The sequence below is a fragment of the Papilio machaon genome, chromosome 16 (assembly GCF_912999745.1).
Source record: "Papilio machaon chromosome 16, ilPapMach1.1, whole genome shotgun sequence".
Lineage (NCBI taxonomy): Eukaryota > Metazoa > Arthropoda > Insecta > Lepidoptera > Papilionidae > Papilio > Papilio machaon.
Genome location: NC_060001.1, coordinates 4,494,618 through 4,518,120, shown reverse-complemented (window position 1 = coordinate 4,518,120; position 23,503 = coordinate 4,494,618). Strand labels below are relative to the sequence as shown.

The window sequence follows — 23,503 nt, the reverse complement described above, 5'->3', positions numbered from 1 at the left end:
TAAATCTTATCATTTTACTGTCTCAACAAACTTAATAATTTAGCTAGTAATAAATTCAGCTTAACTCTAAGGTTAAATTTAAATAAATTAAAACAAAACACTCATTAGAACACAATATTCATTACTATGCGTGAGAAAAAACATGATGCTCACGTCAATTACGTCAAAGAGTCTATCTATTCATTTTATTTTAGCCTTTCTCTTGTACTCAATATCATGGGTAGGTGTAAATTAAATTGACAGTGAACTATAAAAAGCTTGACACTATTTTATAAGTAAATCAGGCTCCGGCTATCATAACTTTAGATTGTACTTAATAGACATAACATTTATTTTATGTGCCCTAAAATGCCGCAAGTCTCCACATACACCTTTTATATTTCGAAGACGGAGCAAAGGATTTTATGGGGAACTAAAATTATATTGTCACACTTCATTGATTTTAAGGACGAGGCTCGCAGTTATATGACTCCTAAAATTTAATCTAGCTTCAGTAACTTTTTTATAAAAAGAGATTTAGATCCTTAAGTTGTTTACTTAAATTGCTATCAAATACTTAAGCTCTATAATATTTAAAAAAAAACATTTGAAAAATGAAAATTGTTTTTGAACGTTCTTCCCTTCTAATTAATTCGAGTAATAAAGTTCTATAGCTTTTGCCCATCGTCTGCGCGGAATTAAAAATAAAAAGCTTGTTCTTCCAGACAGTGGTCTACATATATACCAAATTTCATCCAGATACATGCAACCTTACTGGAGATTACTTCTAACAAACATCCACCCATCCATCCATACCTCCAAACATTCGCATTAGTAAGATTGAATTGCGTCATTCGTTAAAAAAAAATCTCAACCAAACTACTAATGTGTGGTTATAAGTATTTTTTCTTTCTATAATAGACAAAAATACCGATTATCCGTTTAGCTCTATCGTAAATGTTTAATTTTTATAGTACTATAACCGATAAAACACCGATTATTTCATTGGAAAATAATAAACTTCACGTTTAACCTGCACGTCAATCGTTTACGTCGAACTGAAAGCGATGGAAACGATGGTGGCATGAAAGCGATTCATTCACGGACAAATGCGCGTGAATGAGAGCCACCTGACCCGCATGTCTCCTACACCCCCGCCTACACCCCGCAGCACCCCGTACGGGCCCTGGTCACGTCGATTGTTGATTTCACAGTGTCGTTACGTTCGATTTACTCTCAATTGAATTTACAAAAATTCCGGGTACGCTTGCTTTTATTTGGAATTTTCAATATACGCTTGATTACTACTTTGAGAATATTTATACAGGATGTCCATTAATTACAATGGCCGCAAGTTTTTTGTACTATTATTATATCATTCGGTTATTAACCGAGGTATATTACAAAATGGCTGTGTTCACGATTCGCCAGTCACATATAAATACGCTTACATATTACCTATATACAAAAATACTCCAATGGCAAAAAAAACAATGTCGTCATTTAAGCGAAATGTAAAAATAGCGACTTACACCGAACACTGAAAGGGCTTGTCTGGCTCGCGTAGTGTAACGCATGCTAGTTGTAGCATACGCATACGTATGCATGCGATTATTTATGCGGGGTATTGTGCGGCGGGCTATTGTGCCTCTAATGAGCGATCGCCGCGGCTGGGCTCGCGTCTTCGTATTCACAGCGCCGCATATCCGACTGTTGTTAGGGTGTGCTCATGTGACCCCATGTCCCAACTTTTGGCGGGACTGTCATTTGTATAAAATTTTCGATTTTGGATATAATTTACTACAAACTAGAGGAGAGTAGGAATATTGTAACCACTACGAAAATGTACGAAAACAAATAACATTCAATTATTTCAGTTGTGCATTTGAGTTTATTTATCTTGTAAATAGCAACTACCATTATTATAATTGTATGCCAAGATTTATGTATGTATATAACATAAGTGCAAAAAACAAGCTTTTAATTTAAGCAATAGCGTCCCATTTTGTAATATAAAAACTTTGTCACCGCAACAATGTAGCATTGTAATTAACCCCCCAGTCTATACTTAGCTTGTGATTCGTACACTCACCGTAGGGCACTTTTAATGAGGGCACAAAGGATTCCGACATTGACTTTACACCCTTTGTGTGTCTGTGAGGGTAAGGGAAAAGTCCTGTTTGTCAATTACGATCGTCGACCTAACAAATTCGAGGGTAAATAAAAAGAGATATTTTGTATATTCAAAAAATGCTATATTTTATCATTAAAAATTAATTATTCATTCATTAAAATCATTAATGTTTTAATGAATCATTAAAATATGTATACAATAATTTATGTATACAAATTATCATAAACATATATTATTTACACATGTGTATTGCTTATTATACAACAAACTTCAACACTCAAGTAACGGTGCAATTTCACAAATTCTCAGAACGACCTTATATCATAATAACAAAAGGATCCTGAACGGCTATAAATTTGTTCACGTGCTTCCATTTTGTACGTTGCATTTGCAAAGCCAAGCCAACGCCATCCATTTTAATGTAATTAGCTAACACCAAGATGACAGCTACAAGTCCGTAACGTTATTTTACACAAGAAATATTCATAGATTTCAAACCTTATTTCAAAGGAGTTAAGTTCAAAAATAGCGCAATGTTTAAATATCTCTTAAGGTGTTTTTTCACTCTCTGAACAATGTAAGACTTTTTATTAACATGATTACATTACATCCGATAGCAATAGCTTTTTAGTAAATAAATAAGAGAGAACTTTGCATACTTGTCGGAGTTAATTTGAATAACAAAATATTTATTTATTTTCTTAGTAATAATCTCATTATGGTAATTATCAATTGAAAACAAATTGATATTATTCGATTTAAATAATGTGTGCATGAAAAGGGATACAATTAATAAAAAATCTAAATGTGATTTCGCCGCACACACAGTGTAATCATACCTTAAGGCACGCGAATGTTCGTATAATAAAGAGACATTGCAGTCGTGGAATTAAACGGAAATCGAAAGCTGCGGTTTGCGGCAATCGCGGGACGAGACCTCGCGTTGTCAGATGTCTATAGGTAGAGATAAACCTGCCAGTCTGATACCATCAATTGATCGATCGAACATTCAGACAGAATGGTTTTGTTTTATTCTTTTAAGGTATCCGTTCTAGCACTTTGCCGAGTTAATTCCTTTGGTTGTGGATTTTTAATTGTACTTTTTGAACTACAAAGAGATACTCTATTTGGAATTCCTAACGAAATAAACAGAAAAAATGATGCGGAGTCTACCACTGTTTGAATAGTTAGAAGATCATGGTGCAACCTGCACATATATCTGAGAACAAATTTAAAAATGTGTGCAATGTTAATCAATCCGCATTGTTTTAGCGTTGTGGACTTAAGCTTAGTCATGGTATTGGGTATCTTACCCTACGATAGGAACGATATAGGAATGACGACGTTACGTAAATACACAATATTGTATGTATAAATTTTTGAACTTATAATTTCAGCATATGATTCACAATGTTGTCGTACGCTAAGCTCTGGTTTAAATTGTTTACAGAGATAACGTTGCCTCTGTGAATCCGCACATGAATAAACATTTGAATAATGTAGCAAAACATAGACCGAGCTTATTCGGTTCAGAAATAGAGATTAAGGATTGACATTTATACCGCTTCAATATCGTAATCTTTACTATAGTGTTAACATTAAATGATAATTATTATGATATTATCATTTAATGTTAACAAATATTTATTATGATTTCTCAAGTAATTCTTTGTGTATAATTTAAAGTTTCATTTTGATCTTAACAACAGCTTTGAAACACATGTGTAATTGTCAAAAACTTCAGTAACCTTTATTGCCAAGCTTTTTTTTTAAATAATTTTAGCCCACACGACATTAATCCTATGTCCGTTTCCTTGTTCTAAGCTACCTCTTCAAAAAAATCTGCTAAACCGGTTCAGCCTTTCACGAGTTGTAAATAGTGAAATTAGCACGATTTTCTTCCATTTATATAAAGATTCGTCTTAGTTTGTAAGAATAAACTAAGACATTAAATTAAATGAAATTTCCTCTTGATGTTTAAACAAAAATCACTTTCAAATACAGACTTTAGTATTAATTAATAGCGAAATTATAATTTGTTAATTACGCATTATTAGTTAAAGCACATCCGATATATCATGATGGATTTAATTTGATAAATAACACCGAGTTAATAAGCAAATTGATAATTCGATAATAGACTATACTATTTGCATTTCCAATTACTAATATAGGAAAGAACAATATTAGCGGCCGCATAAACCACGTGATGGAAATGGACGTAATATGCAAAATGGCGGCTTTAACGTTGTATGTTGGATTAGGCGTGCACGCTTCATATGTTCGACGATTATCATAATATCTTTAGAAGCTTATGAATTAAATATCCTTTATCGACACAGTGACATACTTTTTCAATGTTTAATTTAAATATAATATGGTATAAAGTGTGTATAAAACGGAAAGTATACATATTTAAAAGATTTTTTTAATCAACATATAATTTTTTAATAATACATTTCTCGAATATAGGTACTCTAACTTGTGTGAAAAATATGCAAAATTGTAATAGTTACAAGAAGTACATAATTCATTTTTGTCTACAAAACTTGCGTAGAAGTTTAGATGACAAATCGTAGAAACTCTTAGAACATTGTAGAATAACGTAGATGATCGTAGAACGTAGCTGCTACGATAATTTTAGCATGAACGGTTCCGAATCAATCAAACCATGACATTACAGAATTCTGGTTTGAAGTAATTTCGTTTGTATTTCTGAACTTAGTCTAAAATTATAAAGTTTTAAAGTTTTAATGATATAATTTTGGTCAATGAATCTTGGAATCTAGTAATTACTATTGAAACTCTGGTTTTCAAGGATTCTTTATGAAGTTAAACAAAGTTTTCATAATTTAATCTATCCATTATTCAAATTTGATTAAAATTTTGTGTTAATTAAATTTATTATGTCAGCTGCTTTTGAAGACGAATTAAATTATCTTGTTCAAGTAAACTTTTAACTTACGCAATGTTTGCTGTACCCGTAATTTATCAGTTTTAGGGTCTGTAATTTATTATAGACCTGCTGTCCCCGATCCTATACAGAACCTTTCTCTTATCGGAGCAATAGACCCTCATAACGGTACGAGATTTAATTTGGTATAAAAATTTATTAAACTCATATAATATTTTTTACAATGCCTTTTTATTTTTATGATAATTATATTTTAAAATAAGACTCGAAGTTAAATTCAATTTTTTTATAGATCATAAAGGAGCAAATGAGCGAGCGGCCCTCTGATTCCGCCGAAATATCGAAACGACCGCTACCAACAGACATCCGAATCACAAATGCGTTGCCTACATCCAATCGACGGAGGAAGGGACGCACAGAAAGAGAATATTATCCTATTCTATGCATTCCCACCTCTGTCAAATAAGGAAAGTATGAGAAGAGAAAGAGGACTAAAAAAGGCCTCCGGAGCGCACACTCATCAGACGAAACGAAAAATTTTTACAGTGGTAGATCCCGCAACAACAATATTTGTTGGGTGCACGAATTGGCCGGGTCGACCGGTGCAATACCACGACCACACAAAAACAGGCGTGAAGTGGAAGCAATTCCGCGTTTCGTCTGATGAGTATGGTACCGGAGGCCTAATGTTAATCCTCTTTCCCTTCCCACCCTTTTCTTATTAGGAAAAGATGGGAAGGGGAAGTGGATTTGGCGGAAGAGGGGACGCATAGTAAGGAGAAATATCCTCTTTCTGTGCGTCTTCATGGCTGTCTTCTGTGTGGTCGTTGCATCGGATTGGGTGAGCCATTCGTGCCACAGACATTGTTGTTGCTGGCGTCTACCGTCTATCTACTGATGTCGATGTCTACCGATGTTATAACATTATCATCATATTGTTTTTTTAGTTAAACTATTTTTAGAATATTTTGGAATTATCTATCAGTTAATGAATAATTTAAAAAAAAATACAGCAGCCATTATACATAAGTCAAACAGCGGGCGGATGTAAACGAACAGGTCGGCTTGGCGTCTCTCCAAAGGGCGTAATGGACCATTTACATCCCCAATATATATAAATAAATGCCACTGAATAAAGGAAATTGCCTCTTTAATATTAGTTTCTCGCCATTCATACAAGCCAAAGTGATCTTAAATCAATATAATTGGAATATTGGATACTTTATAGGGAAGAATTAGAAATATTAGAAGTCATTTCAATAAGTGAAATGATGTTATTTCATAATTTACTTAATACTTTATTGATTTTATCAAAATATCTAAATCCTAGTTCATAGACAAATCCGAACTTCCCTCTTCGAATTATAATGACCTACTACGAATTGATCTGACGATAATTTGTATGGGAGCAATACAAAAATAGATCGGTAGCTATTTAAAAGATAGATGAGCTTTGGCAATTGTTATTGCGATATTGCTTAGATCGATTAAATTAAAAAAATATACAATATTAATGTCAAACAATTAATTTTAAATAGACTTTAACTTGAGAATATAATTATAAATTATAAATTACTAGCGACCCGCCCCGGCTTCGCACGGGTGCAATGCAAAATATACCTACTACAGAATAAATGCACAATTTATTTAAGGTACTTAAATGGATAAGGATTAATGCTGTATTGTTTAAAATCACTTCGTAAAAGAATAAAAATGGTTATGCTGGGTTATCCCTAAGAGATAGACATATACCATTGCGGACTTTTTTGTTGAACTTTTTAAGGTGAACAATACTGTAGTACATTATTTTGGTCTATCTCGTAGGGTTCAGCCAGCGTTTGCAATATAAGCGCAAAAAAACGTGCTTATTTACGACATCACATTAGAAAACTTTAAATTTATCAGTGTTTCTCTACTATATTATGCATTTATTATACATACAAACCTTCCATAAGAATCACTCTATCTATTAAAAAAAACCGCGTCAAAATCCGTTGCGTAGTTTTAAAGATCTAAGCATACATACGGACATACAGCGAAAGCGACTTTGTTTTATACTATGTATTGATAACAATAATATATATTTTATTATTAATGTGTTAAAGAGACATGTTTCATTTTGATATATTGTATAAGATAATGTCAATAACCTCTCCTTACTGATTCTATTAATTTGTCACAGACACATAGAATTCAATAGAATTGCGTCCCTTAATGTCGTTTCAACAACAGCAACAATATCTTTTGTTCTCTTGACTCCGGTGATTTATCCAGGTTTGTTAGTTTTATTCTACAGAAAGGAACAAGTGGAATTTAATAATTCATAAGAACAACTGAGCTCCGACCCATATAACAGATATTTTCAATCTTATAAGAACAGAACATAACAAATTATTAGTGTACAATTTCTCTCTTTTATTTTGCTCAAATTATTAATCGTATAAATTTTTATAACTTATAGAGTTTGTAACTATAAAAGGTATTGACTTATTTTAATATCACTTAAAGAATATTATGATTTATATAATATCTTTGTATGTTTTACAGCAGTGCGCGCGTCGCCCGAGCCGCGGCGGATCAACACGCTGTCGGAGCCGCCCCATCACGTCGACTTCACCAACAATACAGGCGCCATGCTCAGTTGCAGCATCAAGGGACAGTATCAAGTAAGTATGCAAAATCTTCAATAATAATGTGACATTATTAAAAATATACGAGTGTTTAAGTTTTATTCATCGGAACTTTTTCTCTTTTCTTGATTGTCCTTGATTTTTTTAATCTAATGCTTGAAAAAGAAGGTGTTTTGATGTTAAAAGTGCACAAATAATTTTCTTCATTAAAATCATAAAGAACCCTTTTGAGACACGTAATCCTCCCGTTAAAGATATTAACGCCCAGACAAGCATTACGATGCAATAACACGCAAAAGAATTTTCATTTCAACCCCGCCGCGTGTCCCAGTGACGCTACTATTGACATTCCACAACTATTCACTGTTCGACAGAATTAGTACTTAATACTTTTGGTTACAATCTCTCTTAAAATGCACCGAAATGGATGATTCTCTGTCGCTCTCTCTATCTTTTTCTATCTCATCCTAGCTAGTATCGCATTAAGTTGGTAGAGCATGTCAGTCTTCAAAGGAACTGTAGAAACTTTAAAAGAATGAGTTTTAAACCAATATAGTGCGACATCCGCATATGGGCCGGTAGGAGAGTTGCTGCTATAATCTGTCAGAATGAAAAAAACACGACAAAACATCTATATATAATACCACAGACACTTTTTTATATTGACAGGGGGGCGCTAGTGAACTGTCATAATTTAGTTTGACTTATGCCCATCGGGTCAAATTCTATTGTCAGTATCATTAAAATCTAATCTCTTAAGAACATGCAACTGTATTTAAATGAAAAAGATGAAATCGTAAAAACTTCTTAGACATCGTAAACGGTTCGTACTTTCTGCACTTCGAATCTTGCAGTTTAAGTAACTACTTACATTTGCATTCAAACGATCCAATCTCGATTGCCTTTCCATTTTATCATCCTAATTACCTATTTCATTTTATTGGAAGCATGTTTTGATTTTTTTTAACAAAAGTTGTTGTTTAAAAAATAAGAATTTGTTCAAAATAGTAACTAAAAATAACACAACATATTAATTAATATTAAAAGAAACGATTTATATCTATGTATTTAAGATTTCTTTTGTATTCTCTTTTATTTATAAAGGTTGGTTAATACCCCTTTAATAACTTCATACCAGTGCTATAAATATACTATAGCAAATATTAGTGAACATTTAACATTCACTTTATGTTAAATTTCATTTATTCATCGTTGATTTGTCGAACAAAAAAACCTGTATAAAACACTGGCTTTTGCCCGCGACTTCGTCTGCGCAGAATTAAAAAAGGGTGAAATCTCATGCGTCTGTTACTCGAGACTATGTTCTATATCTGTGCCAAATTTCAATGTGTTGAACAGTTGCGGATTTATCAAGTAAATATGTGAATAAAACGTGAATACATATTTCCGTATACCTTTCAGCCTATGTGTACTTTCAGACTGCCATTCTCGAGATTGTTGTCTCTGTTTTATCAAATACTAGCTTTTACCCGCGACTCCGTCCGCGCGGAATAAAAAAAAACACATGATAAAAAAGTTCCTATTAATGTCTCGTAGTTCTAAGCTACCTCCCCATCAATTTTCAGCTAAATCAGTTCGACCTATCTTGAGTTATAAATAGTGTAACTAACACGAATTTCTTTTATATATATACTAGCTTTTACCCGCGACTCCGTCCGCGCGGAATAAAAAATAGAAAACGGGGTAAAAATTATCCTATGTCCGTTTCCTGGTTCTAAGCTACCTGCCCACCAATTTTCAATCATATCGATTCAGCCGTTCTTGAGTTATAAATAGTGTAACTAACACGACTTTCTTTTATATATATAGATAGATAGATATAGATAATGAGAGGGGTCACGATATGTTTTATACAAAGACATCGGTCTCAGAAACCAAAGATCCATGATTTATAAAAAAAACATTTCATTAAAATTTGTTAGTTACGAAGTTGGTTTTCTTTTCAAAACACTGTTAAAATAATTATATCTTTTTCGAAATTAAACATAACAAAGACTAAGCTAAAATATAATTTTATTAGCAAACTTTGTAACAAAGTGAAAGATATTTTTCTATTTTCTTTTAAAAGTCTAAAAATATAAAAGAAACGTGGCTTAAGTCACTGTTCTTGCTTAATTGGATCGTGGGAACGTGTCTCGCTTATTAAATTGTGTAAAGGATTTTCTCGCCAGGATTACCGCGGGGAAGGGTATCAATTTGATTTGAGAATAAACGTGTGAAAACATGTTTCCTCTATTAATTATAATTAATTACTAAGAGACCTTTTTGGTTTTCTTTAAAGAGGTGGAATAATTTTTACCGTTTCCAACAAAACTTTTATGCGATGGAAACTCTTTAGGTTTGCTGGTAAGGCTGTATAAACATTTTCTTTAAAAAAAATCAGAAAAATATATGTTTTTGTTACTTATATACTTTCGAAAAGCTCAAATTAGTGCGTCTTTTATAAATCACACTTTTTTCCTTGTCCAGTTTCTTGCAATAAAAGGTTGCATAATTATTATCTAAAAATTATTCAAAAAATATAAATTGATGGCTATATTGTTTTTCATTTGTGTATACTTTGATAAACCACAGAATCTGTTGCAATAAACAAAGTTAGTTCGCAACCTGTCTTAAGTTAACTCAATACCCTTTGACTTCAACTCAGTTTTCCTTTGAAGTGGTTTTATTGGTATAGAAGCCTTTCTAACTCTAATGGTTGTAAACAACTCAAAGGTTAAAAGTAGTAAAGTGTAAAAATACTAGTTGAACAATATATCACAAAAACATATTTTTTACTAGCTGTCGGTCGCGACTCCGTTCGCACGGAATTCAAAAAAACTTAACAAGTAGCATATGTGTTTTTCCAGACTATGATCTACATATTTGCTCCACTGAGCCGATCGGGAGATGCCTTCTAACAAACATCCATTCATCCGTCCATCTGAATATAAACAATAATAAAATTTTAGTTAAAAGTAGTATATGCCAAAAAGCGTGTCAGTTACCACAAAAGTGTGTCAAATACCGTAAAAAGTAGACAACCTATTGCGAATTACTTACAGCTTAGCTTTAAGCTATTTCTCACCAGACATTTCCATATTCATATTAGCAGCAAAATTTGATATCTCGAGCGATTTGGACTACGGCCAGGAAATCTGTAAGGGTTACTATGTAGGAGAAATTACGAGATAGACCAATTAGTTTTGTGATGGTTTTGAAAATTAGATATTGCTACTAAGAAGATCTTCGGCTGAACAAACACTTCCTTAGGATGACTTCTAAGTAAATAAGCATTAGCCCCCCGCGACTCTGTCCGCACAAAAAATAAAATAAAACTTAATACGTAGCTTATGTGTTCTTTCAGACTATGTTCTACATCTATGCCAAATTTCATCAAGATCCCTTGAGCCGTTCCGGAGATAATTTCAAACAAACATTCATCCATTCATCCATCCATCCAAACATTCCCATTTATAATATTAGTAAGAAGTAAAATTTAAAAAAAAATCATATAAATTGATAAGCAGATTTTTTACATTATACACTACTACATCGAATTATCGATTCGTTGTACCTTCGAATCTTTTACACTAAATAAGGGGACTGAGTCATGAAATTAGATTGCCTTGGATTACACTATAATAGAAAACTTTACTATTTGCATTCACAAGGGACTAATACCTTGACAGCTCTTGAAAATAAATAAAGTAATTTATAACGTTTATTACTTTACTTCGCACAAGAATCTGTCGGTTAATTCGTTTTATTTAACATTTCCAGTAAGCAGCATAAGTCTGTATTACGAAGCGAGTGGGCGTCGCAAATCCCAAGCGCCCGCTCACGAGCACGAATCCACTCGCCCTGCTGCCTGTTTATTCGATAAATTGAAGAAAATTAACAAGAAATACGTATTCGTAATTTATTTAAAGATTATCCAATAACCTTATTAATAGATTCATTGGAAACATGAAGTTTTTTTGATAATCAACAAATGTTTTCAATTTAGATTACGCACTTCTTTTTAGCCATTTACTAATCAAAGATATGATAATCACTTATTGGTTCACATTTTTACTTCGTATATGTTGTTTTATTTTTGACCAAAAAAAATCAGTTAACTGTAAATAAACGAAATAGTAGAGGCAGTTCTCAGCAATAAAGTGCTGAATTTGTTTACTCGTGAGCGTTAGTGGCTCAAGTTTTGGCTTATTTTTATTCCCTCTCATCTATTTTAACGTGTTCTCTGTGTATTGCGTAGGAGGTTTTATTGTTTGGGATAAGTCCGGCCGTATTGAGGATATTAATACATTTATACATATATATATATACAGATATATATACAGTATTTATATTATTCAGATATATTCAAACAATTGATAAAAGAAAACAAAATTACATTGATTTTTTATCCGCAATACCACGATCACACAGAAGACAGACGTCAAGTAGAAGTAATTCCGCGTTTCGTTTGACAAGTGTACGTGCCGAAGGTCTAATTTTACTTCTCTTTCCCTTCCTACGTTTTTTTTAAGGAATGTATAGAAATGGATTTGACGGAGGAGATGCATAGTAAGGTTAATATTATTTTTTTTAAATAGATAATAGATAAAAAGATGCAACGCATCTGCAATTATGGATATCTTTAGGCAGCAATCACTTCGCTAATTCGGCGAATTGCGTTGGCTGCTTGCTGGTTTGCCACCATCTAATGTAAAAACTTTTAGAGAGCAATATTTTATGAGAAGGTTACTGTTGCGTGTAGAAGCAAGAAAGAAAAATACGTCCATTACAGTTTTTTATGATAGGTGAAATTAAAAATGCAAAAATCGCAACTTGTTTAAAAATAATCCGACAAATGAAAAAATCAAGATAGATGCCTTCCAAGTAAAAACATAGATTTAAAAGAGAGAATAAGATAAGGCGTTTAAATTTGTCTATTCTTACAAGAAAATATAAAACTTTAGTAAATATACTTCAGAAGTGATAGTAATACATAGAAGTGCAAATAAAACGTAGAAATGCTGTAGGGGCTTGAAAATTTATGCTAACAGCTGAATGTTCTTTTAAAATTGGAACTGAGGACATTGGGAATAAAGCGATATTTGTATTCCAAGAGACTTCCAACAAACGAGTGCATGTAAATAGAATATAATATCTATTTTAAGCTTCCAAAATTTTCTAGCCGTGATAAAAGAAATTTTACGTTGGTTTAACATTTTATAAATTAACTTATACTGTTCTAATAGTTAATATAGTTGCAAGTTTCACAATATCTAAGTAGAGTGCAGAATAACTAACTAAAAAAATAAATTAACTGACACTTAGTACTTCCTATCAAAATAATTTTCCCTTTACTGATTATTTAAAAAATTATGAAACGCCAACGACATTTTATTTGAAAAATGAGTTACAAGTAACCAATCCAGGTCGTCCACAGACTACTTACTTGGACGTCCTGGTTTGGAGATCCCGGGACTGTTACCAATTGTACTTGAGGACGGCCACTGAGGGTGTTTAAGTGAGTCAACCTCCCATAACCCTGTCTTTCCCTCAAAAGGCAGGGTATCGTGAAGATTCCACCCCCCCCAAGACATTGTGAAACATGCCCTAAATAAATTATTGAATCGAGAAATAAGTGAATATAGTTTAGATAAAAAAATTATAATGAAATGTCCTTTTTAACGTCATTAAATTTATTTAACATAAATTAATAAAATAAAAAATAAACGTTTAACATTTCATCTTGTATCTCAATTTAATCGAGCATAGAATTGAGACGGAACTGAGTAAAATAAAAGCATTTTCCTTAAGGCGTGTCTACGATTCGTGACCGGTTGGATATAGTAAATATTCTTTTAAAGTCTATCTTCTTTGTCATATTCCTTGCAATAAATAAATTCTCGTTGATTCTTCCAAGAAAAACTTTACTGAGATAACTGGACAAAGACTAATATTCCGGGAAGAAGCGAAGTCTTTTTTGCGTTATAAAACATTGTTTCTACGTAACACGCGTAATTCTTTTGGTACTTTACTGCTACAAAAAATTGTCTTCTTCGTGTATAATTTTGTGATTAATTAATACGAAATATGTCACATTGGTACTGTGGAAGGAAAATTATGTAACGTAAGTAATTTTATGTAAGTATCTTTCTAGTCATGTCCATTTTAAACTAAGTTTAAATGATAAACAGAGATGTAGCAGATTTGAGTAACATTTGCTGACCCGCAGCGAGTCCAAAGTTTGTACGGTTAGCAAAACAAACATTAACAACTTAAACATCCTTTGACTCGTGTGCACTAAAATGTTTGAGCAAACAGTCCCTTTGTTCTAATGCAATCCAATTTGAACTAATATTTAAACCCCTATTAACACTATCACAGAGCGGTCACTAGCTCAGAATAGTCACTATATGCAATACTTTTTTCATGCGACCTTTACAGTCTATTCCTTTCTTTTCTTACAACAACCTGACGATGATTTCTATCCTTTTCACGTTTCAATTTGGAGTTAATATAGGTTGGTGGCTAAGGTGATTGTAGCATTTTAAGTCTTTAAATTTTAACCCTAATACCTAGGTATATGTTGTAAAATAATATTATCTTTTAATAATCCCATGTATATACATGTACATAACGTAATACATAAGGAAACATATAAGTCGGAACAGTCACGTAGGCAGTGGCGGCGTTGAAGTATTCCGATAGTTTAAAACATTCTTTCCTAACGTTCATTCTCGAACGTTCTACTCGGTTCAATATTAAACGGGTAAGGCATTAAGTACTCATTTTGTGAAATGCATGAAACTATTAAAATAACTAAGAAGGTCTGCGATTTTAATACCGCTCCTAATGAAACCCTTGTTGTATCTCTGAAGTATTTGTATTGTAATTTAAATTAAATACTTCTGTTATATGAACTATACTCATATTGTCTTAAAAAAATTCTTTAGAAAAGATATTCTTTTATTGTACGTATCCTGAGAAAATATCCACTCCTTTCAAACTTAGTTTAGTAATGTAACTATTACTATGAGTTTCCACTTCTGCAACAACTAATTGATACATTTGTTTTTTCAAAAAGAATGAAAGGGTAATATGCTTTGTACAATTATTACGCAATTGGAAATCCACGGTATTCAAAGTCACTTGAAACTTGGTAACCACAACTAGATGTAAAGAAAAGGCTACAAGATACAATTAAACTGAATGATATTTCAAAGTGAAATTGATGCCAACATTTCAAAGGTAATTTCAAAGGTAAATACAGTATGATTTTCACAAAGTAATTTTGTTAATCGCATTAATTTAGCTAACAATACCTATACCTTGAACTTCTTGAATGTTTTATTTACATTTCGGCTTAGTAACACAAATTATAATTTCCAATATTCATTTACTAACGTAACTAGATATTGTTGAAATCGCTTAAATTAGGAACATCTTTAAGAAGAGCATTGTGTTTTATTTTCATAACAAAGTATACACAAATAGTTATTTAAAGTCAGTACTATAAATAATAGTCACATACTATATAATCAAATGTCAACATTTTGTTCAGGTATCCATTTTTCAGTTGTAGGTATTCAAATGATAATATTCAATGAAAACTCTGTCGTTCTAATTAAAAATAAATTTCGTAACTGAGCAAGGAATTTAATTAACTTTTACGTTCTTCAAACTTTTTGAACATCCAAGTTCCCCAGAGAACAGATGTCAACCTGTCGAATTTATTGCTCACTACCTTTTATTAATGAATTCTTTTGTAATTTTATTTTAAAGGGTTTTAATATTAGTAGTCGCCCATTGGTTGAAATACGACCATAGTTCATAAAAAAATATGTTTATTATTAGAAATAGATTGACAGTAACCCTTTTATACAATAGTCTGTTAAATTAAAGCATTGCTAATTCTCACTCTGTCTTCTTCTATTGACCAAAGTCAAAATGAAAAATAACATTCTGTAGCAGTTGTTTTAAGTGAGCGAACCATTATGAATAAGGGGATAAGAGTAAAAAGTTGGCACTTCTTCTCTTCATAAACAGAGTCAAATTTCACGTTCTTCCATTCGTTGTGTTTATTTATCTGTTTGTCTGCTAGTCGTCATTTGTTCTGATAATCTCCAAAACATCTGAACTGATTTTGAACGGACTCTCACTGGAAGGTAAGTATATGCTAAAGTAACTTAAGCTAATTACGTTAGTGAACAAAACTTTTTCAGTAATAGAAAAAGCAAACTAAGTAACAAAATATATTTATGTTAATGTAATCTTTGCTAATTAAAATTCAGACTCGCCATGCTGAACGGACGCTGTATTTTAAACAATTCTTGTTGTTTCGGATGTCTGTCGGTTCGAATTTCACAAAACAAATTTGCAAATGTAATTTCACATTTAAATTCTAGCAATCAATAAATCTAAATTTAACACAGTGAATATAACGAATATTAAAATTCTTACATCGTAAAAAAATATGTTTTTTGGCTGCTTAATTCTTTTCTCAATTAATTACTTTTGTTTCAATTTGAACAAATGATGTACTGGGAATTTCGTTTTTTATAAAGCCACACTCAAAAACGTTTAACGGTTACTTAATCATACATTAAATGCAGACTTGTCGCATTAAATCAAGTAACAAGGTCTATGTTTTTAAGCCAAACATCAATCTCTGAGCAACGTATCTCAGTACAGTCTCCCAATAATCTAATATTTACTGTACGTGCCTCAAATGCACATGATCTCGAATTTCCTTAGCGCAGTAAGCTAGCAAGTCGGTAGCTTAATATACACATATATTAAACTATTAAACATCATTCCAATGACTAACTCATGCAATACTTACCGTAGGTTTCTAAGATCAAAATATCCTTTTGTTATCCTTGTTTTATCAAAGATACTGACAGGGATGACGATTTGTTCTATATAGAGATTTTGGTCTCAGAAACCCACGGTAAGTGACCTTATCATAAATTAATTAATAAATAATGTAACGTAAAAATGAGTTTTAAAATGCTACGTACTAGCTTTTACCCGCGACTCCGTCCGCGCGGAATAAAAAATAGAAAACGGGGTAAAAATTATCCTATGTCCGTTTCCTGGTTCTAAGCAACCTCCCCATCAATTTTCAGCTAAATCAGTTCAACCGATCTTGAGTTATAAATAGTGTAACTAACACAACTTTCTTTTATATACATACTAGCTTTTACCCGCGACTCCGTCCGCGCGGAATAAAAAAAAAAAGAAAACGGGGTAAAAATTATCCTATGGCCGTTTCCTGATTCTAAGCTACCTGCCCACCAATTTTCAGTCAAATCGATTCAGCCGTTCGTGAGTTATAAATGGTGTAACTAACACGACTTTCTTTTATATATATAGATATAGATTTAATAACCCTATTAGAGGCCGAATAGAATAAAAAGAAAGCTGAACGACACGAATTTTTTGGGTAAAACCACAAGAAGCTTGTTACGTAATCAAGGTCGAAAATGACTTAAAGATCTCTAATTTATTAAGATAATTGAATTTTAACTAAAATAATTGAATTTTACAAAGGTCGGAGTTTTTAATAGTATCTTTAAGCAGGATAAAAATGTTTGTTAGAAGATATTACCACAATGTCTGAACGAATCTCAATAAAATTTGACTTAGACGTACAACATAGTCTGGAAGTACACATAGGCTACTTACTAAATTTCTTCTTAATGCGTGCGGACGTAGTCGCGGGCGACAGTTAGTAAAAAAAAAAACGATTTTTTTATACGGGATAACAGAGGATTACCGCTGTATACAAGTAGAAGGGAAAACAATTGCGGTATTACGGGTCGGAGTCAGAGAAATGGGGGGGAAATGGGGGCACCTAATGAAGTGCCGCCGCGACGCTTTTAGGTAATTGAAACGCGGTTACAGCCGAAATTTACACCAAAGAGATGCTATAGCTATAGAGGATAAACATGGATAACTACTAAAGAATGCAAAATACGTCAAATGATTAAACAATCCGACATTGCACAAAACTTTTTGAACCAACTATATAACTATGAGTATATTTCCAATTTTGTTCAACTTACCTTTGTACTTACTTCAACTTACCTACATTTCTCATTCTAAATGTACACTAATTGTGTCTGTTGGTGATCATTTCAGAATTTTGGGTGTGAAAGTAAATCGAAAACATAGCGACTTCACGGTACTCCAAACGCTACAGTCCTTTATCTTCACAAAGACGATCCATCTGTTATGATAAATAAATTTTCTATATTGTTTGAAATTTAATTAAACGTCTCAAGAAGATGAAACAATGGGGTGGGTTTTATTAGAAGAGAAACAACAAAGTTGTAAAATTAGATTTGTATTTCACATTTAATCAAATGTGAATCAAATAATATTAACGGATGGAAAATACTAGTGGAAAATAGAATTTTAGTAGCAAGTAGGAAATGTAAAAAGATGTATTCTTACGAAAGAAAAGTAATAAAAACGTTTCTTATAATGCGCTCGAAAAAAAATATATATAAAGGTTGAATATCTCACTCTTAAATTGTAGAAGACAGCATCCTTTTCTGTGTATCAAATTCCAGCCAACTTGTCTTTCTGATAAGACACGATGTCTATTTTCATTTTCATATTTAACTTTAACTGTCACTTTAACATACGTATTGAAACATAACATAGAGTTATTGTTGAACAACAACATAACTACTCCCGTAACCTAGAGGGATAGGCAGAGACCTTGGACCAATTAATTGTTTTTTTTTTTTTTGTTGAATTTGGTTTAGTTATTACTTAATTGTGGAAATTTATAATTAATGGTTATATTTCGTTAGTAAATCCACAGTTAATTTTAATATAGCTAGTTGTACGGGCTTTGATGTATTCACAAAATCAAAGTGCGGAAACTATCAGAAGCCGTCTGCGGTGTCCTGTTCAAACATTCGAGTCAATATCCGCCCCAGTATTGCAATGTTCGGTACAATTTCTATGTAATATGAACACATCCAAAGATTCATTAGTTTCGGAGCCTATTCAAAGCAAACAAACAATCAAATTTCTCCAATATTTGTATAAATAAAATACAAATCGCTTATAAATTTTGATAATAACTTAGGTTAAACAAAAAAGCATTGTTTTATGTCCACTATACGGATAAATTGTACTAAATAAGTACATACATTTACTAAGTACTTTAATAGCAATAATAAATGAGGAGCGTAGGAACAAAAATTGTTAAATCTTATTGTTTTTTTTTAAGTGTAGAATATGGCCAAGTTCATGGTTCACAACCAATTGTCATCTTAAAAAATTTGTCAAAAAGTGATTTATTGGTTTGTGTTCCGAAGCTCCTCAAATATAAAATTTACAATAAAATGTTTTCGTTCCTTGATTTTATAATGACAAAAAAACATACTATAAATAACATATAATATATATAACTATCTGTCGCCCGCGAATCCATTCGCGCGGAGTTAAAAAAACGTTTTATTAGCCTATGTGTTCTTCCAAACTATGCTCTACATCTATGCCAAATTGCATCATGATCCGTTGAGCCATTCCGGAGACACCTTCAAACAAACATCCACCTATCCATCCATCTAAACATTCGCATTTATAATATTAGTAAGATAATAGTTAAACCTAAAAAATAATAAATTGAGTCCATACCACATAGTCTTATAAACATTCAAAGCCACAGCATTTTAATGGTAAGTTTTCAGCTGAAGCCTTATTTATACGAGTGTTTTGTATGCAAAAAGAATGCCTGAATTCATAGCAGGATATAGGCCATTGTAAATGTAGCCTTCGTAGCGCCTTTCTATTATATCGCTATGAATACGCAAGGGAAAAATCTTGCAAGAAAATATTATACCGATTCTTTATTAATACAAATATTTAACAATAAGTATATAAGTATGAGGCGGGTATATACTTTATATAAATACTTTTATAGTAATTAATTTAAAAGGAAAAAAGTCTGACAGGTTTATCTTACTAATATTATAAATGCGGAAGTTTAGATAGATGGATGGATGTTGGTTTGAATCTAGATACAGCTCTACGGATATCGATGAAATTTGGCATATATGTAATACTAAGGCTACTTTTTTAACTCCGCACGAAACTAGTCGCGGACAACCCCTAGTAATATTACAAATGCAAATGATCAGATGTATGGATGGACGCATGTTTGTTAGCAGGTAACTCCAAGACGGTTAAATGGAACTGGATGAAACTTAAAACAGAGAAAAATTACTATCGGATATAAAGCATAGTAGGCGATTTACAATTTTAAATATCGCGCGAACGAAGTCGCGGTCAAAAGCAAGTCTCTGTATAAATGATGTTACCTTAAGAAAATCATAATAAAAGAACACATTAAAAGAAAAAAAAAACCAGTGTTGCAAGAAATATTGAATCGTATATTAAATTTCAGACCTTAAAAATCTTTCCCCAGTCTGAAAATTTTAATATTTTCCGTTGGGTAACAATTTTAAAAATGTTGAAAATTTTGCTCGGTATTTGCATACAAAATAAACTGTAGCCTTTTGCGGACTGGTTATTAAAGTGATATTAACTTTATCTGACAGTTATTCAATTTAAAAAATAACCTAGGGGATAAGTTAATATTCAAAAATAAATACAGTAAAGCTTTTTACAGTCTCGTCATTATAAAGCTTGAAAACTAAAAATATATCTAGGATATTTACAATATTCTTTTCTATATATATTCTATGTACTGTCTTTATACAATATACTGTCTCTATTCGTTAACGTTATCCTAGGAAAATCTTCTAAGCTTAGTTGGAATGCTCACAAGAAATAATAGAAATATATTTCAGTGATGCTCTTGTGATGTTAACGTTTCGTCGACAAAGAGTCTATATTATATACTCGTACTCCGAATGAGAGATTAATTCTCCCTTGCCCACGTCATAGGCTTACATACAAGCTATGTTATACAAAGCGAAAACTCTTGTGAAACCAGCTTAGCATTGTATAAACAAAACATTCCGCGCCGTTGCATTAAAATATCACATCTCAAATAATAAATAGCCAAAGCTAAAGGTAACCTCCCTAGCGTGAAACTACGTACTAAATCGACGTAGAAAAGGAAAAAAAGGTCAAGCAATATTTTATTATGAAATATAAACTTTTTGTAACACTAAAATATGAATCTTGACTAATCTAATATAAAAACATAGGCTCATATACATAATGTACTTATTAAATTGAATTAGAGTTAAGTTTTCGCACTCGTTTTAAATTATAATTAGATTTTCCGAACTAAATCTCTGTTTGAGGATTCCCATAATGATTACTTAACTTTGAATATATAAATCTGTATTTAATATATAAATAAGTACTCAATCAGTGCTAAAATGAATTTCTACACTGACAGAGATGGGCTTTAAGGATTCATAAGTAAGCTACACCTATTTACGTGATTGTAAATTGGAGATTATGTTAAAATATATCGTTGTTGTCTTTTATGTCTCAATTTATTTGTTTTCAAATTAAATTAACAACCATAACACAACAATGAAGTTAATCAAAACGACATTCTTTATTAATTGTTTTAATTTTTTTAGCACCATTAAATAATATTGCCTACATATTTATTTAACATTTTAAGTAAATAGTAAGGTTTTAAATCTAACAATATATTATTAAGGAACATGTTTGTGTAATAATGAAACAAAACAAGTTTAACAAAGTTGTCGCGAGGTGGCGCGGCAGTCAACGCAAGTTGCCGCGCCTGTCACCGCCAACCAGCTTGCAGTCAAGCGCACTAATTTAATATTCACCAAGTTAGTCATGCAGCGCAAATGTACTTTTACAGTAGGTACCAACATAGACATAAGTATTTATACTGTACTATAAAGAATTTCGAAACAGTAAGTGCTAATTGGTCAAGTAATATTTTATATGTTAGAAAAGGTTTTATGACAATCTAAACAGTGAGATTAAAAGTGAACTTGATAAAACTCTTACAATTTATGAGAAAACTTAAAAAAATAACACTCCGTTCATAACTTCCATGGAACACTTAAAATAAAACTTTAGTTACATCAAAGCTGAGCGAACAAAAAACCCAAACCCAAAGTTGGGTGATCCCTTTTCTTTTTATACTGCCATAAGTAACTATCTGACACGAACTGTATCGAAGTTTAGTAATAAAACAAGCCTTTTACTCGAGATTAAGGGTCACGAATTTATTTCTTTTATTCGATTTTCAAATTATTGTGAAAGAGTGGTCGCCGTTTATTTTGAAGATAGACTCTTTAGAAGCCACTCGGACAAAGTGTAGTTTATTTTATTTTTTATAAATCTATATTATAAATCTCTCTTTTTATGTAGTATTCTAAAAATAAGTTAACCCCACTAGGGCCATGAATTTGGCCAAGGGTTAGTGGGGACAGTTTAAGTAGACAACGCATATGCAATCGGTAGCAGTTGCTTCGCTATTTCGGCGAATTAAAGTGGCCGCTTGCTCGTTTGCCACCTTATGATATATAAAAAAAATATTGTTCTATGTTTGTTTGTAATAATAGTGGTTTATTCGATAAAAACTCTTTGAAGCTTTACTATTTCAATACTAATGCAATTTCGGATGTCTATGGGCTACGGTCGCTTCGCTATTTTAGCGAATCCAGTTGGTCGCTTACTCGTTTGCCACCTAATAAAATAAAATGAAAAAATTCAAATAAGATGTATTTTTGTTATTATGTGTATTTTTAATTAGAAATGAATTAATGGGCATAAAAAGTTAAGGCGTATAAATGTGTTATTCAAAGTAAAATGCACAGAGAATAAGTAGGCTCATGGGAGCGGAATTTTGGTTTTATAGCTTCCCCGAAAGCGCCCTCGCGGATTATAAATACGACGTTGTACGGCAGAAAGTGTCAAGTGAACCGCACAACTTCTTTTTTGAGTTACCATTTTATATGACTTGTTCTAAAGTATCCTATTTTAATGTTGAGAATTGAGACAGTCTCTCACAACTTGGACAATTTTCGTATGTGCCAGAAGTCGTTTGCATCATAACGCATTTATAATCCAAATATTTTTATTACATTCCACCTCTCAATGGTTTTTTTTTTATATAATCATTGAATATATTAAATAGGTCTTTCGTTAAATCTATTTTTTTATATTGATAACTGTGTCACCATTATTACAATGCCTTGATTTAAATAATGATACTAATTGCGTATGTAATTTCAAGATAATGCTATTATGAAGCCATTGTTAAATATATATATATATATATATATGTGTGTATATCTATTATTTTTGTCGGCAAGAAGCATCTATTTAAGTATGAAAATATCGGAATCAAAGGCAGTTCTTTTATTCATATCATTTGTTCCAGGTCGACTGGCTCTTAGCGGACAATTCTCCGCTTGTTGCGGTAAATGGGTTACGGAGGGTACTTCTAAATGGCTCGCTGGAGTTTCCCCCCTTCCCTGCAGAGAGGTATCGACGAGATGTACACGTAGCTACATATAAATGTCGAGTGAAATTAAACAGCGGGTACGCTGTACTGTCAAAGAACGTACACGTTCATGCAGGTAAATGAAAAAAATATATTAATACTATTTTTAAAAGATACAGTAAAAAATGACTACAAAGAATTTAACATCTCGATCGACTTTGTACCATTCAGGACATAATGCATTAAACTGTGGATAATAAAAATGAAAAGTATTCAAAGAATTAAATTCCAGTTAATCATAGATAGATCGAATAGTACACAGCAAAATGTCACCATATAATCTATTATTTAGCACGTAAAGACGTTGCTGTAACAAGTTTTCGATCTCATTGCATTGTGAGGATAAAACTAGATTT

The 23,503-nt window shown here is 32.0% G+C and overlaps 1 protein-coding gene across 1 annotated transcript in view; it reads left to right on the top strand.

Moving 5' to 3' along the window:
- Positions 1-23,503, top strand: part of LOC106716508 (Down syndrome cell adhesion molecule-like protein Dscam2) — a 127,864-nt gene that overhangs the window by 79,579 nt on the left and 24,782 nt on the right. Inside the window, exons 2-3 of the mRNA XM_045681642.1 lie at positions 7,575-7,693; positions 23,025-23,223. Coding sequence (XP_045537598.1) covers positions 7,575-7,693; positions 23,025-23,223 — 318 coding nt within the window. The remainder of the gene's footprint in view (positions 1-7,574; positions 7,694-23,024; positions 23,224-23,503) is intronic.